We start from the raw sequence: 17,534 nt of genomic DNA, 5'->3' as shown, positions 1-17,534 counted from the left end.
CTGCAGTGTTTCTCAACCCTGGTCGTCAAGGCATATTGACCTGGATGTTTCAGATGTTTCCCTGCTTCAACACACCCCATTTAGATGATTGCAATTCAGCGAAAGCCTGTTAATCATGCAGGGCAGTGTGCCTTGAGGACCAGAGTTGAAAAACACTGATCTACTGCATGGTTTTCAAATAAGTATGGCGACAGTTGTCGGGAGAAAATGGGGCATCTGTTCATCAACCTGTTTCTTTTGGAAACTGTAGTATTTTTTGCGTTTTTATTTAAAAAAATATATGAAACTTGTGCAACATAATTTCATTCTGCATTGTATCTTTGAGGTGGTGCTGAATTACAATAAAGTAAATCTTGAATCTTGAAGGCCAAGTTCTGTGTCGTTCAGTATGTAAACATTTCAAGAACTATCAGCTGTGTTGTTGGCTTGTGCCGAGTTTCTTTGCTGCAAGCTTTTTTTTTTTGTTTTTGCATAGTTTAGGCATTGAAATTAAAATAAATACGTACTCATACAAAGAGTAATTGAATTTACCTTTCTGGAAAATATAAAAATGAATAATTAAAGAAGAAACAAATCACAGATACAAAATACAGATTAAATACACAATGCATCACATAAACACGAAAACAAAATGTACAATTTGTGAAAAACTACTTTTTGGATGCAACTTGGGTCAAACTAAATATGTCTCCTGATTTTATGGTGTATTATTGAGTACTCTACAATATTTTTGCATTTGGTGATACACATATATGAGGTTAAACATTGTGGGGTGCAACTGTGAAAGAATCGTTTGCTTTGTTTTGGAACTAATTCTTAAAGACTAATTTGGCTTTGCGCAAGTTTTTCTTTTATAGTCAGCATGTTTTATCCCGCTTGAACTTTTTTCATATTCACCATCTGTTCTCATATTTGAGTGTATTTATGGGTTTACTGTCATTTCCCTTTCTGTCACCATTTTTGGACATCTGGCTGAAGAGTGAACTTCCTGCTTCTTTTCTCCCTCTGGTCACTTTTGTAAGCTTCATTTCTCAGTTGCTTTCCTCTATTGAACAAGACAATCAGCAAATTATCTTCTTTTCTAATTAAAATCCCTAAATATGTCAAACAAGTTTCATCACTCACAAGATAAGTGGTACTAATTTTTTAATCTAACATTTTCTTAGCTCTGCATTTGTTTCCAGGGAACACTCTGCATGTGAATATCTGCTCTCTTGATTAAATGTGTCGCAGGCTAGTTCCTTTCACTCTGACCAACTTTCTGACTTAAGTTGTGCAACAACAAGCTTCTTTGACATATACAAGTTCAAGTTTATTTGGGTATACAGCAATGTAGTTCAAAATGCTTTCAAAAACTTTGATTCAAAGTTGTATAAAGTACTGAAATCTCAGAGTCAAGTAAAAGTATAGGTACCTCTCCAAAATATGACTTTGGTAAAAGTCCAAGTCACTGACTGAAATGTTACTTGAGTTAAAGTCTTAAAGTATCTGAAACTTCTTGTACTTAAGTATGGAAATTACTGTAAAAATGGATGTACTCAAGTAATGTAATGAAAAGTACAAGTAAAAAGTAAAACAAAGCAAATGCAGTTTGAATGACATTTTTTATATTTTGGTAAACTTGTCAAATACACTTAACCCTTTGATGCACAACATATGTACACCCCTTCTAATGCACAACATGGGTCAAAAATGACCCGCATTCATTTTCCATGTTATTTCATGCTGACTGAGTTTTTCTTTGCTCTGTGTTTCGAAATCAATTCATTTTATGATTGAATATTCCAAGTATTCTTTAAATATATTGTTTTTAATTACCACAGATCATTAATTATTTTTTTTATTTCCTACTTTATGAACAAAAATAATTTTTATAGTACTATACATGGGTCATCCAAGTGTGATTTAAAATTAAATGTCTTAATACTATAAAAAACAATGTTTCAAGTAATTACTTTAGCAGTGAATGGGGCCAAACAGTTATTTGTTTAATACTTGCAACACGTTTGTCATTTTATCACACATACACATAAATCCTGATAACAGATAACAGCTATTGCACTGAACTTTATCTGTGGTTGAACAACTGTAAACTGGTGAAATGTGACCAAACAAAATAAAACACAACTGAACACATTAGTAGAACACAAACTGCCATCTCAATTTTTGCATGCCTCACAAATGATCACTAATTTTTTGTGCTCCTTGCACACCGGCCTAGTGCACTGGGAACACCAGCTGTTAGCTTTTCTGTCTTTCGAAACTGGGCAGATCGCGCACCTCTTCCTCTTCCTTTGGCCCTCCTGTCTGATGTCCTCTTGTAGCTGAGTGGTGGCTGTGTCTTTTTTTAACCCACACCTTCCCATTGCCTCAATAATATGCTTCTGGAGTTTGGGTGTGCCCTCCATGCGCCTCTTCATATGTGGCATGACGAGCTCTTTGCCCAGCTCCTTGATAAATAGTAGCCGTGCATTATTCGCACCACCCATATAATCAGGGTGTTGTGCACTGAAGTTGGTGTAGGCATTGAGTGTGGCACCATCCAGCATATTGTACCAGAGAACCATGGGCCACCTCCTTGTTCTCCGCAGACATGTGTAGTTGCTAACTATTTGATCCATTGTGTCCACTCCTCCTTTCGTTTTATTGTAGTACTGGATCACTTCTGGTTTCTTCTTCTGACTGCTGTTATCCACTGCTTTGTCATCATGCATGGTGCTCAGTAGGACAACAGCCTTTCCTTTCTTCTGCACATAGCTCACCATGGTCATGTTGCCATGGAATCCAAATTCCGAGCTATGAAGCTCCCGTGATTTGGATGGCTTCATGATAGATGGTATGTCAGGCTTGTTCTGGCGAAGAGTCCCAATGATGGTCAGATTGTTCTTGAGGAGCTTCTCAGCCAGAGGGACACTGGTGAAAAAGTTGTCCATTGTCCATGTAGAATTACAAAAGCTGTGCTTGTTCATAACTTCCATCCATCCATCCATCCATCCATCCATCTTCTTCCGCTTATCCGAGGTCGGGTCGCGGGGGTAGCAGCTTCAGAAGGGAGGCCCAGACTTCCCTCTCCCCAGCCACTTCTTCTAGCTCCTCCGGGGGAATCCCGAGGCGTTCCCAGGCCAGCCGAGAGACATAGTCCCTCCAGCGTGTCCTGGGTCTTCCCCGGGGCCTCCTCCCGGTGGGACGTGCCCGGAACACCTCACCAGGGAGGCGTCTAGGAGGCATCCTGACCAGATGCCCGAGCCACCTCAACTGGCTCCTCTCGATGTGAAGGAGCAGCGGCTCTACTCTGAGTCCCTCCCGGATGACTGAGCTTCTCACCCTATCTCTAAGGGAGAGCCCAGCCACCCTACGGAGAAAACCCATTTCGGCCGCTTGTATCCGCGATCTCGTTCTTTCGGTCATGACCCAAAGCTCATGACCATAGATGAGGGTGGGAACGTAGATCGACCGGTAAATCGAGAGCTTCGCTTTTTGGCTCAGCTCTCTCTTCACCACGACGGACCGGTACAGCGCCCGCTTGACAGCAGACGCTGCGCCAATCCGCCTGTCGATCTCCCGCTCCCTTCTTCCCCCATTCGTGAACAAGATCCCGAGATACTTAAACTCCTCCACTTGGGGCAGGACACCCCCCCTGACCCGGAGAAGGCACTCTACCCTTTTCCGGCTCAAGACCATGGCCTCGGATTTGGAGGCACTGATCCTCATCCCGGCCGCGTCACACTCGGCTGCGAACCGCTCCAGCGAGAGCTGCAGATCACGATCTGATGAAGCCAAAAGGACCACATCGTCTGCAAAAAGCAGAGATGAGATCCTAAGGCCACCAAATCGGATCCCCTCAACACCTTGGCTGCGCCTAGAAATTCTGTCCATGAAAGTGATGAACAGAATCGGTGACAAAGGGCAGCCCTGGCGGAGTCCAACTCTCACCGGAAACGAGCCCGACTTACTGCCGGCAATGCGGACCAGACTCTGACACCGGTCATACAGGGACCTGACAGCCCGTATCAAAGGGCCCGGTACCCCATACTCCCGGAGAACCCCCCACAGGGCTCCCCGAGGGACACGGTCGAACGCCTTCTCCAGGTCCACAAAACACATGTAGACTGGTTGGGCGAACTCCCATGCACCCTCCAGGACCCTGCCGAGGGTGTAGAGCTGGTCCAGCGTTCCACGACCAGGACGAAAACCACACTGCTCTTCCTGAATCCGAGGTTCGACTATCCGACGGACCCTCCTCTCCAGGACCCCTGAATAGACCTTGCCAGGGAGGCTTAAGAGTGTGACCCCTCTATAATTGGAGCACACCCTCCGGTCCCCCTTTTTGAACAGGGGGACCACCACCCCAGTCTGCCAATCCAGGGGAACTGCCCCCGATGTCCATGCGACATTGCAGAGTCGCGTCAACCAACACAACCCTACAACATCCAGAGCCTTAAGAAACTCCGGGCGGATCTCATCCACCCCCGGGGCCCTGCCACCGAGGAGCTTTTTAACCACCTCGGCGACCTCGTCCCCAGAGATTGGAGAGCCCAACCCAGAGTCCCCAGGCTCCGCTTCCTCAGTGGAAGGCATGTTGGTGGGATTGAGGAGGTCTTCGAAGTACTCTGCCCACCGGCCCACAACGTCCCGAGTAGAGGTCAGCAGCACACCATCCCCACTATAAACAGTGTTGGTGCTGCACCGCTTCCCCCCCCTGAGACGCCGGATGGTGGACCAGAATCGCCTCGAAGCGATTGTTCATAACTTAAGAAAGAAAAAATAAAAATGATGATTTGTGGTAAACAAAAACAAGATATTTACTGCATATCTGGAAAAGTAAATGATAAAATTAATTTATTTCAAAAGTATATCATAGAAACACTCAACCATACATGAAGTAACCTGGAAAATGAATGCGGGTCGTTTTTGACCCATTTTGTGCATTAGAAGGGTAGTGATACAAAAAGGGTTTTTGTTCAAAAAGTAAGAAAGGAAAAAATTAATTAAGGATGTATGATGATCAAAAACAAGTTAATTGAGGAATACCTAGAATACTGAATGATGAAATTAATTTATTGCAAAGATATAGAAGATAAAAACTCAGCCGGGTCACTTTTGACCCATGTTTTGCATCAAAGGGTTAAAATAATGTACCCAACCAAGTGCAGGCAAAATTAAACCTGCTAATAGATATACCTGCATCATCATCATTTAGTTAAGAAAATTAGGTGATTTACCTATAGCACAAGGTTAACTTAACCTGCTTTACAACTGAACCAGCTTCTTAGTATACCCTCCAGGACAGAAAATACAAAGTTTTTGTAAGCCTTAAGTTTTCCCTTCAAGTAAGGTCAGTGCTGAAAATGAGAAAAATAAATAGTACAGAAAATGCGGCCAACATGAAGAAAAAGAGCTGTTACGATTACTCTACTTCACAAATCAGTGAATCAGTCAATGCTACAGTCAGTAGGTGGTGCACACAACTGGTCATTATGCAAAAGAAAAAAAGAATTGGGAGGGAAATGCAGCTTATTGGCATCTGTAAACCTGGTTTTGAACTTGCATGCCTTTCCTATATTCGTTAAATTTAGTCTAAATTGCTATCGCTATGGCTTCTGTCCCCCCTTGAACAGAGGAGTCTAGGTAGCCTGCTACAGTCAACATTAGGCCTAAGCTAAATACACCACGTGTGGAACTGAAACAATGCCAAACAAAGTTCATTTATGGTCAAGATTTCACAATACAGTAGTGTCTAGTGACCAAGCTATAGTTACTGAAACAAGAGGATTATAACCATTTCATAAGAAGTTACCTCGATGTGTTTCTTCAAGTTGGACGGGGAGTTTTTGTAAGATAGAATTTCCACATCTTCGGGCAGGAATAACATACACTGCATGCGGTACGACGAATCTTTAACACCCACGAAAGAATGTATTGTGTTTAAATAAGGCCATGGGCTCTCATCACCAGCTGGTGGTTCCCCTGGAGCCGTGTCCGACGTAGTTGCAGTCGTTGTGGTCTCCGTCTCCTCCTCCATGTGGCTGCTGCTGATTGCGAGACTTGCTTTGTGTTTAATGGGAGAAGCGAAACAGGTGTATCCTATTGGAGGTGATGAACAAGCCCAGGCAAGTAGGATACCAACTTTGTTCGGTAGCCTACTTGCTACTTGCTAATCAGTAGGTGGGGTCAAAACACTTGCGTTTCTCTCTCTCGCTGTTTTGTAACGAGTAACTAAACCACACATTGAAAATGTATCGGAGTAAAAGTACGCAATTAAGTTCGGAAATATAGTGAAGTAAAAGTGAAAGTCATCAAAAATTTTCATACTCGAGGAAAGTATGAAGTACTCCAAAATATACTTAAGTAAAGTAGTGAAGTATTTTTACTTCGTTACTATACAACACTGACTTTGAAACTGTGTTGATGTGCTGCATTTTCCTGGTTTTGGTGAGAACGCGAGCAGCAGTGTTCTGAATCAGTGTTAAGTGCAAATGTGCACATGTGCATTTATTGGAGCACTGGTTAGAGTGCATCTGTGTTTGTGACGGTTGTTGGATTGAAAATAAACAAAAATGTGTCTTGTTCAGACACAGATAATGTATGTGCATGCATGAATATAAGAGTGAGAGAGAGAAAGAGAGACAGTGAGTGATTTTTTTTTTTTCTCAAGAAAAGTCTTTGAAGTTGCAGAAAATTCCAGGAGTTTCCTGTTAACAAGCCTGGGCTATAATGTGAACCAGGAGTGTGTCTGTGAATGAGAATCAGTTTCTTGGCTAGTGAGAGGAGTTAGGATCCCAGCAGTCTTTGCTGTCCTTTCCAGATTCCACATTTGATTCGCTTGTTTTTTTCAGAATGCAAAGTTCTGCAATGCTCAGAGGGGCTTTGAGGTTCGGAATGCAAAGGTTTGAAACGTATTAACTCAAGGTTTTTGTGAATTTTCTTGTTTTTTTAATCATTTGTGTGACTGGGATTTCCTTCCACTGTGTTTTGAATGCTGCTCTGTTTTCCGAGAACGAACAGTGGAGAAAGCAACATAAGAACTGCAGATTTTTTATCCCAGATGACATTTTACCAGCAGCAGCGGAGCTCTGACGCATGATCAAATTCGGTTTCAGCCATATCAGTAAAGATGTTGCATTTGTATACTTCACACCACCTTGTGTCACTACTTGCTTTGTGGAGCCTCAGCTGCACAAGTTTGATCACAGCCTGGGCAGGCATTCCTGGAAGTAAGCCAAAGGCTGATTTGGACCCAAATGTGAGAGACTGGGGAGATTACTCAGATCTCCCAGCTGGAATTGAACATGGACTTGGACTGGAAGAGGACAGAGAACATGAAGAAAACAGAGGAGTCAGGGAACCATCATCCAACTTGGCTCCTGAGCTGGATTTCCTGGCTGACTTTGCAGGCAGGAGAAGTTAACTAATCAGCTGATGCATCCATTTGCCTACTTACACTTTATTCAACCTCAATGTTCCCTCCAGGTAAGAAGCGGCTGTGGGTGATAACTGCTCCATCACACAATGATAACTACCTACGGATGATGGAAAAACAGCTTGAAGACATGGAGCAGGTAATTTGCTGAAGAATTCATAATACCAAGGTTTTCAAAATGTGTTACAATTAATACTTCTGGTACTTGGACAATCTTGTAAAAATCTCATGAGTTAAATCCAGCTGTAAGCTGTAAATATAATATACAGTACAGTGGTATGAAAAGAGGCTTGATCCCTTGCAGATTTATTCTTTCTTGATGGACTGGGAAACACATTCTGATATCATAAACTGAGTAAAAACAAAATGCAATATTCAAATGATGGCTTAAAATGTTTAAAGAGGTAAAAATAAAAATTAAAAAATTAAAAAAGAACAGCTAAATAAACTGACTGACCCCTTTTTAAATTCTGAATTAAGTTTGATTAACAACAAAAGCACAAACAACTAAAAAATCTGTTGTTTAGGGACAGTTTTTCAAACAAGTTTTCCTCAAAATAAAAATACAGTGGCCAATATTTTGAGAACTCCTGGATATTGCTGAACTGGATGATGGTGGAACAGGAGTTACTGATGATTGCCTGTCTTGTATTCTATTCAATAATCTGTAACTTGGATCAGGGAAACCAGCATAAAAGGGTTCCTGTTGTAAGCTAGAGAGCTTATCAAAATTGCTTGGTTTTCTGCTTAGTGACCATTCTAAATGTCCAAACATATATTCATTTGGACATTTTTGGACATTTTCAGTCTTCTTACTGAGTTATTTATACAGTTTTTGCTGAAACTGTCTCTTGCTTCTTCATATTTTTCTTCTAAGGAGGAGGTCCTTCTCATAATATTTTCAAGTGATCTTGTGCCATTTCCTTTCAAAGCATCTTAAAGCCTGTGAGCACAGTTTCCTGGACACAATGTACACCTTATTTATCTTATTTATGTAATTCATTTAAAATCAATAACGTGATCTGCCGTTGATGGTCAACTAAAGAATGATGCATTGCTCAGTTCCTGTGTGGGGTGCTTTCTGGGTTTTTTTACAAACATGACACTAAGATCCTGTTCATTTCCTTGAGTTAGTTTTTCATAAAGGGCTGACACATCTGCTCTAGTACTCCAGCATTCCCCATTTCTTTACAGCAGACTGCACATCTGCTGCTTTCAAAGACTAGAGAGAAAACAAGTGAAAACAAAGCAAAGCTACAAGGGCATATTTTGACTCGAGACAGCCTCAAGAACTACTGATCAAAGCCACTTTAAAAATGAATTCTTTGAACGTGAATGATAAGAGTGAATGGAAACCTTTCAAACAGCTTTGGCCTGTTTTTCTCCTGTGTTGTTTTCAGAAAGGGCTGAACTGCCGTTTAGCAGAAAGAGACACTTTCATCATAACCATCATCCAGAATGCCATGATGGAAGGTCGCATCCAGAAAACAACTTTTCAAGGAGATGCAACTGTGGAGAACCTGGATCCTGACACTGTTACCAAACTGCTTCATTACCTGGAGCTTTCCAGCCAAGTAAAACTGAAAACAGACCTTCTTTTTGCTGTTTTTGCTTCTGTATCAGTTTTACTTGCCTCTAGCTTACTGTAAGTTGTGCTTTATCTGAAATATTTCAGGAGCAAACCTTCACCATACTGGTCATGAAGAAGAACCTCCAGGTCAGCGAACGTTTTCCTTATCCAGTCCGTGTTGAGGCAATTTTGGAGCTCATTGATCAGTTCCCAGTGAGGAAACTGGAGAAGATGACCAGAAAAGGATCAAACTTAAGGTTTTGTCAGTGGACAACACTGGTTTAGTGAGAAACTTAAAACCTGTTGAAAGTTTTTTTAAATCAGACATAAAAATGTGACATACAGACGAATTGGTGCTATTCTAGCAAACGTTAGTAAAGACGTTTAAACATTACAACTCAAGAAAGTTTATTTTGACCAGCTTTTGCAAAAAGATGATCTCAAAGCTTTTTTCTTTTATAAACTGTTAACATGTAAATAATTACATGATAAGCATTTTGCATGGTAGAAACACAAATAAAGATAAAAACCCACTAAAGACAAATATGTAAGAAGACTATTAAATTCCCTAAAGAAAAGCTTTTAGAAATGTTATATCTAATTATGTATGACTTAAAGAATGGGAATTAAAAATGCCCACAAGCTAATTAAAAATAAAACTAATTATATATAATTAATAAGATATGGGAACATTTGCACTGATAACATATCCCACTGATGACAGATGGTTATATAATATGATTAATATAATTTTACTATCTAATTATTTTAATGAACTGCATGTGTCAACATAACTTTAGTCAATATGAATGGTATGAAGAGTACCTCTTTTTCCTCTTCAATTTTTATGTAATGATAGATGATGATAACTTAAATTATTTTAAGGCGCAGTACATCACAGGAATTGTGAACTAATAAAATATTGAAATAATAAGTCTATGCTGAAACTATCAGACTTCTGAGTTTCTTACTGAATTGAATTATGAACAATGGTCATGTTAATTTATTTGTAATGGTAATATATGAATAATAATAAATTCTTTGCTTGGTAATTATAAATTATTTTGCCTGTAATTACGCCATAAAAATACACTTCTATAATTTTTTTAATCAATCAAGAGTTTAGTCATCTGACAGTTCACCTCTTTTTTATATATATTTTTAACTATGATTTTGTTGTAGGTGTAAAACCACAAAAAAGAAAGTTGTAATGAAAAGAAAAAAGAAGATGAAGAAGATGGTGCTGAGTCCCCAGAGAGCGGGAGACGTGACTTCAGTCGTGGCTTCACAAAGACAACCCTTGGACAAAAAGGCTGCCCTGAGAAGCAAGATTCAGGATATACTCAATGGCAAGTCGAGGTTTGTGATTCGTAAGACGCCTGCTGGATCCACAAGAGGAAAGGCGTCAAACAGTGATAACTTGGAAACCTCCAAAGTGTCCAGTGGAGTCCAGTCTGTTCCACAAACTGATGAGAAAGTGGAGAAAGACAAGTAATGTTTGTTAAATTTTTATGCTTTACTAAGAAGTGAACATTGAGCATTAAAATGCTAGATGAACATGCCTTTGGTAGAGTTTTTCTCTTGTCCTTACAGGCCTCCTTCTTCCACTGACAAAGGAAAGGAAAAAAATGGAGGACAAAACACCAAAAACAAAGAAGAACCAAATATAAAGACGGAGACAGAGAAGAAACAGAGCACAAAGAAAAAGGGCAAAGGGAAGAAAGGTAAGAAAGGAAAGGGAAGAGGGAAAAAATCCAGCAGAGAAGTGAGTGAAGAGGATAAAACAGCTCTGAGAATATTTTTGGACAGTATGCGAAGGTCCAGAAGGCTGATGGTGAGAAACTTGCATTAGAACAATTTTGCCCCTTTATTTTAATCCTTTGCCAACAAATGTTTCTGTTTTTGGTCACCAGCTGATCTCGACGCCCAGCAGGGACACAACTCTGTACATCCAGCAGATTGAGGAGAACAAAAAGCAGCACTGTGAACTCGCCATCAGGAAGATAACCGTGGCGACCATTGTGGGAGAAGGAAGTGACGCCACGATCTCTGTGCAGCACCAGCAGCTCGGTAGGGAAAATATTTTGAACGTTTGCCTTCAAATCATTTGGTTATAGTCCCTCAGCAGAGTTTAACTCAAGTTTCTGAAGATATTTTAAAGACCTAAAAAACCCCTGCCATTAATAACTTCGGTTAACAGGGGAGTGTTATATATGCTTTAGAAAACCATGACATGGATGAAATACGGTGTTTCTATAAAGCACTAACAAAGAGTGTCTTTACCATCTGTTATGACGTCTTTAGCCCAATATAGTGAAAGTTAACTGAGGACACAAATTTAGAGTAGAAACATTCACTCTTTGCTGGAAAAAACAACACTCAATTTATCAAGCTAATATATGTATTTATTGAAAGACTTTTGTCAGTGGTATTCCAGATGGTACTGTTCATCTCCGACAGCTAGGGGAACTCAGGTAAAGTTATGGGTCAAATACATCCCGAATGGGTTAATACTGCTTATTTGCATGTAGATTCAAAGGACAGTGGATTCCCTGTGTTGTGCAGTGTATGAACCCATGGAAAATATGGCCAAACACCACAGCCCTTCAATATTTATCAAGGAATTCCTCTTGATCATATCTTGAAAAGGGAATATTTAAAACAAAGTTTGGGATATATCAGTACTTTGTTCTATTTGTGGAAACATGCACACAAAAAAAGCTTTTAATTCTCCCACAGTCCTGGCTCAGTACTTGGAAAGAGCGAGGCAGATGTCACGGTTGGATGGTGGTCAGGCACAAGCACCGTCACTCAGACGCATTTAACCCACCCACAGTCCCTCCTGGGACACAAAGTCCTTTATTGTTTTACTTTGTAATAAAATACATTCATCTTTGAGACCCTAAACCTATTTTCTTTGGCTTGACGGTAAAATCTGGCAAATATTTGCAAACCAGTGTTTAGCTTTAGCTTAGTGTTGGCTTGATTTTAGTTGACCTACAAAGAACATATCATATTAAAAATAAATGCAGTAGTCATATATATATATATATATATACTATATGCTTCATAGCACATGTTTAGTTTGAATCTTGTAAAATGACAGCTACACTTCAGTTGACATCTTTCAGAAGAACTCAACAGTGTCATGATTAACTATCTCAACAGAGTGACATGATCTGTGGAGAAGGTTTTAATATGTTGTGCTGTGTTTTGTGGATTTGGGACTTACTGTTTCAGTGTTTGGCCGTGGTATTTTGTCTTTTCTATGTGTGTTTCAGAGTCTGAGCGTCCTCTTAAGGATCAATCAGAGCAAGACTTTGACTCACGTCTGATCCCTCTGTTAAGAGCAGAGCTCGGCTTGTCCTCCTCCGACCTTTTCTCAATGACTGTCACGGATTATGACATCAAACCTAAAGTAGGAGAATGCCTCACTCAGCTTTGTGTCTTCCAGTTTGGCAGTCATGTTTTCTTGTTTTCACAAATATTAACATTGAGGTGTGTTAAAATAATCATAACCATCAACATTTAGGGTAAGGGTAAGATCAGGAATCTATACTACAATGTTTTTTTTATTATTATTTGTGTGAAAATGTTTAAGTTCATTAAAGTCTAAAATGCTTTACAGTAAAAAATTTTCAATCTGAGTTTTATAATTTTGGATCATGTCACATTAAGCAACATTAACATAAAAGTCAGTGTTAATGAAATTCAACTAAACTAAATAGGACTTTCTTGTTGTCTATTCCTTTTTTGTTCTTTAACTCGCCCTCATCTTTGCTTCAGAGAGTCTTTGAGGCTCCTCCATCAAGCCCAGCTCTGTTCGAGTATATTGACAACTTTCCCTCCAGGTACTCTGAGAAAGAGAAAGAAAGGAAAAGCCCTGCTGTTTGCTCCAAAGACATACAAGCACCTGAGGTTGAGAACTCACTACTCAGGTACTCATTCAGTCATGCAAAGGATGACTGAATCCTTTGCATGACTTTTTTAAATAGAGTGCATAGATTTTGTTTAGCATTTATTTATTTTATGCAATCTAATTATGAAAAATTGACTTTAATTCTAGTTGGATCATTTTTTTGTTCTATAGAAGATTAATAAATGCTATCAGTTGTACAAGTAGAACAGTGGATGTTATTATTTAAATATAGCACTTTTATTTCTGTACAGATTTATGTCTAAGCGGAGGCTGCTACTGATTTCTGCTCCCTCAGAAGACGATTACTCTTTCCAACAGCAGATTTCTGCTCTCAGTGGTCAAGAGTGTCAACTGGGTAATAAAATAGAAATATTTTGGTTGAGTTCAGCTTTCACTTTGAGTGATCAGCAGTTGTGATTTTACCTACTTAAGGATCTTTCTGTGGAATGTAACTCCAAGTTAAATTGGTCTAGTTGTGGATTTCTTTACAGAGCACATTCAAAATATTTCAAATAAATTGCAACTTATGATGTTGAAATACCTAGTTTAGTTGTAGGCCAGGTCCTTTTGGTTCCACAAAGTCCTGTGAACTTTACATTTCAAGTGGAACATTGTGAAAGGATAAAGAGATGTGTAATGTTGGACTTGTGCTTGCTGTATCTGTGCATCTACAATCTGAAGGCGACCTTCATAAAATATATATACAAAGAATGATACTGATTTTTTTGCATACACAACTTCTGCATATCCTGAGTTTTAACAGTCTTCATTTCATTTCCATAGCTTTACCAGTCTTTGATATGACTGTATGGCAACTGTTTGACAAAAAAATGCACACTTGAAAAAAAATGAACACTTAAAAAACTACAAATGGATGGATAGATGGATGGATGGCTGGCTGGATGGATGGATGGATGGATGGATTATTAATCTCTTCAATGCTAAATCTGAGATCTTTCTTCTCTTCACAGGTATCCGACACTTTGCTCTGTTGAAATTGACTGGAAATGGACAAAAAGCTTCAGGGACTGTTGAGCTATATCCTATAAATGGTAATAATTTCTAGTTTTGCTGGAGCATAAACAATATTAAAAAAAATTAACTGTACAAGGTGAAAAAGTTGTTGGTTCTTTATTTCATTATCATTTTTACCATTAAAAGCTTTCACTCCATCCTTTTTCCTCCAGGTCGCAGTCAAAGTGAGGTGGAGCCATTATCTCGTGATGTGGTCAACAACCTGAGAGAACAGCTGAAAATCAGTAAGGACTACTTCAGCATGTTGGTTGTGGGGAAGGACAGCGATGTCAAGGCATGGTTCTCGTCACCTATGTGGTCCCTGGACAACATCTATGACCTTGTGGACTCTATGGAGCTTCGTATCCATGAAGCAAACCTCCAGATGAGTGTGGGGATCCGGTGTCCCAAGGACATAGGAAGAGGAGGCGGTGAAGCAGGACACTATCCTGGTTATGATGAAGACCGGGCTGAAGAAACATACTTATATTACCAATCAGAGAACTAATTAGATTTCATTGAACCTAGAGGATTCATGAAAAGCATCATATGTATTCCTAATAGATTATGATGGATAATGCTATTTGTTTGATGAATACATGAGGACTCATGCCAAAAAGACTGACTGATCCACAACCTACAAGTACAAATAAACTTCTTCAGGACTCATTAACAGCATCATATAACTATAATTGGACATGATAGAAACCACAGCAAAAAAATGCAGAATTGCAGCTAAATTGTGAAGTTGCAAAATAAGTAAAAAGAACGATTTACAATCTGCACACTACAGGTAAATATATAAGAAATTTTTAAATAAAAACTTGATACAGAAAAAGAAAAGGAGTGTTTTGTTGACAAAAGAAATGACGAACAGATGCTTGACCTCCATCTGTTATGTGAAGCTGTTTGCTCTGATTTTACCTGCTGTTTGCAGCAGGGGAAAGAGGCTGTATTCCAGGCGGAGGAGGGGATTGTGATTTTTGGCAGCACGTCTGTCCAATTTGTCTCAAACACATTCATTGTTTAAAGTAAATGAAGAGAAGAGGCTTATGTTGAAGTGTTGTAATTCTATAAATGTAAGTTAGGCTTTGCTTGAAAATGTGTGTTTTGTTTTCAAAACAAATCTTACAAACAACTTTGGTCTCCAAAATGTGGAGTTATGGCAGCAACTCTTCCAACTTTTCTTTGGAAATCCTGAGTTTGTTTTGATTTAAAGTATGAAAAAGGAGTTCAGTAAAAACTTGTTTAAGAGAAGAAAAACAGAGGCACCTCATCATCTTGTCTCACAGAGAAGCTGATGAAGTAGCCACCTGGACCTCATAATAAACCTGTTGAAGTCTTTCCAGTTAGGATATCTCTGATAGTGATTTAAGAGAGAAACATGGTGGCTGAGGCCTCTTCACAGTCTGGCAACAACTGGTGAAGGTCTGCTTAAAGACTGTGCAAAGATGAGGGAGGAAACCTGTGGAAACCATCTGGGACTGAGCCCCCTCAGAGAGAGCAGAGGGCCTTATGAAGCCAGGCAGTGGGAAGCCTCTCTATGTGGAGTGTAATGTTGAATTGAGCTAAGGTTCACAAAAGGTGACTACTCCAGGAATGTTAATAAATGATAGCAATAAAAATGGGTTCATCTGCAAATCTGGGTTGGATCATCGTAGATATTTTGTTCTGAAGGAAATCTTTGAGAACTGTGCCAGATCAAGCTTCTGGTCACTGCTGTCTCCCAGGAAAATAACACAAACACAAGTTTTTTTTATATGAAAGCTAAAGCTTTCCTGTACTTGAGGAGGCCACAGTCTGTGAAGGTTATATAGGATCAGACCTGTTTTCTGTTTCTACATCACAGCAGTATAACACGGCATATTTTTGTGCCATGCCCTAATAAAAACCACTCTTTTCAGACTTTTGTACTTCCATTTGGGTCTCAACTGCTTCTAAAAACAGTTCAAAAGCTTAAAAAACAACCAGTCATTGTTTGGCATTAAGTTAATGTTTTTGGTGTCTGGAAAATGAACTGTCTCAAAAACCACCAGCTTGTTAAGTCACAATTGACGGGCACTGCGTCATTACCTAGCAAGCTGAAGCCAAGACTGCCTTGCAACCCAAGCAGAGCGCTAGCTTTTTTGGTCAGCTAGTTTTACCACTGTATGTGCTGTACAATGGCTATTGGAAAAGACAAGAGTTGTGCTGTTGACTTACCGTTCAGAAAACACTTGCTGCATACTTGATGGTTATGCTCTACTTCTGCTTTCCGAAAATATACGGTTGTATAATTGCACATCTGTTTACCGGCAAATGTTGAGTTGGGGAGCCTTAATCTGGAGGTGCTGACAAACAGTTAGTGCAGAGTAAATCTTGGAAAAGTCCATCATGTGTGACAGATAAATGAGGATGGAAGTAGTTACTGTAATCTGAAAGTGAGAAAAGCAACTGGGCAGGATACGTCTGGAGGGAACTCTAAAGAAAACCGACTAATAGATGCTTTAAGGCCTGTGAAAAAGCTAACAGTAACCATGGAAAATGAAATACAACAAGAGGTGAAGAAGACCAGAATAAGTGGGAGCATCAATATGGGAAAACTAACTGAACAATGGAGTTAAACAAAAGCAATAAATGATAAAACACAGACAGTAATCTAATTAAACGAGAATATAACAGGAACAATGCAGTCGGTTAAGAGAGAAATTAAGACCCAGACAAAAAGCAGACAAATTGTGAGAGAACAGTAAACTCTGCTCTAAATTGTAGGTTTAAATTAAACATAAAAAAACATATCCAATTAAAACCCTCAAAAAGTGAACCGTGAAAAAAAATGCAGAAGAAGAAGTAAGGAGGGTGAGCAAAATAGAAAGCCACTGTGAGTCGCTCCGACTAATTTTGCATCTTGTTACATTTCACCTTCTGCGGTCCAGATAAATAGGAAGACATGTCCAGAGGGTACAAGAGCTGAGGAGCAGGAAAAGAGCCAGATGCCTTTTCGACAAGATTCACTGTAATCTTTACTGAGCTAAAATTGGAGAATGTTAACTAATCGTAACAAACATCTGTTCTGACCTAAAAAAATAACGTAATATTGAACTGAAGAAAATAAATATGCACCACCATAGTTACATTTTGTTATGAGGAAGTGTGAAATGTAGCAAAGCTGTTCTTAAATAAAGATATTTTTTTAGCTCATTATCTGCCAAACCACTCATTCATTGTTTTTCAGAGAATTTTTTAGGTTTTCTCAGCTAAAAAAAAATGCCATACTAGAAAATTCAAGTTAACAATCTCTTTGCAATTATTGTATAATATTTTTACATAGCACAATTTCAGCAGCATTTTGACAACATTGTGACCATGTTTGCTTGTTTTATTGTATTTCTGAACATATATAGTACTTTAATATCTTGAAAATAACGTGTAATTGTATTACATCCACTAGCTTTCCCACGCTGTCAATGTTTTTTCACCCTTCTAAATTGCTCACACATTCAGTTAATCATTAACTACACTATCTTTTGGTCCTCACCTTGATTCCTTGCAAAACTGACATGTGCATCTATTTGTTAAACATTCTCTATTTTAAAAAAGAGAATCAACTGCAGAGCAACATTTAAAGCCCA

The 17,534-nt window shown here is 39.2% G+C and overlaps 2 protein-coding genes across 2 annotated transcripts; one reads left to right on the top strand and one right to left on the bottom strand.

Moving 5' to 3' along the window:
* Positions 1 to 1,634: 1,634 nt before the first annotated feature.
* Positions 1,635 to 5,128, bottom strand: LOC116723937 (piggyBac transposable element-derived protein 4-like). Its single transcript, XM_032569164.1, has 2 exons — positions 4,750 to 5,128; positions 1,635 to 2,971 (listed from the first exon to the last, which is right to left on the bottom strand). The coding sequence occupies exon 2, from the start codon at positions 2,967 to 2,969 to the stop codon at positions 2,160 to 2,162; it is 810 nt and encodes a 269-aa protein (XP_032425055.1). The 5' UTR covers positions 2,970 to 2,971; positions 4,750 to 5,128; the 3' UTR covers positions 1,635 to 2,159.
* Positions 5,129 to 6,740: 1,612 nt separating this feature from the next.
* ccdc80l2 (coiled-coil domain containing 80 like 2) lies at positions 6,741 to 15,826 on the top strand. The gene is made up of 12 exons (XM_032569736.1): positions 6,741 to 7,394; positions 7,471 to 7,559; positions 8,821 to 8,994; positions 9,096 to 9,247; positions 10,173 to 10,481; positions 10,584 to 10,824; positions 10,904 to 11,060; positions 12,272 to 12,408; positions 12,777 to 12,928; positions 13,161 to 13,264; positions 13,881 to 13,961; positions 14,097 to 15,826. Exons 1-12 carry the CDS (start codon positions 7,115 to 7,117, stop codon positions 14,429 to 14,431), a joined length of 2,211 nt encoding a protein of 736 aa, XP_032425627.1. The 5' UTR covers positions 6,741 to 7,114; the 3' UTR covers positions 14,432 to 15,826.
* The last annotated feature ends 1,708 nt before the right edge of the window (positions 15,827 to 17,534 follow it).

Source organism: Xiphophorus hellerii, chromosome 8 (assembly GCF_003331165.1).
Source record: "Xiphophorus hellerii strain 12219 chromosome 8, Xiphophorus_hellerii-4.1, whole genome shotgun sequence".
Classification (NCBI taxonomy): Eukaryota; Metazoa; Chordata; class Actinopteri; order Cyprinodontiformes; family Poeciliidae; genus Xiphophorus; species Xiphophorus hellerii.
The sequence above is the reverse complement of the archived record's forward strand: the minus strand, read 5'-3'. Positions and strand labels throughout refer to the sequence as shown.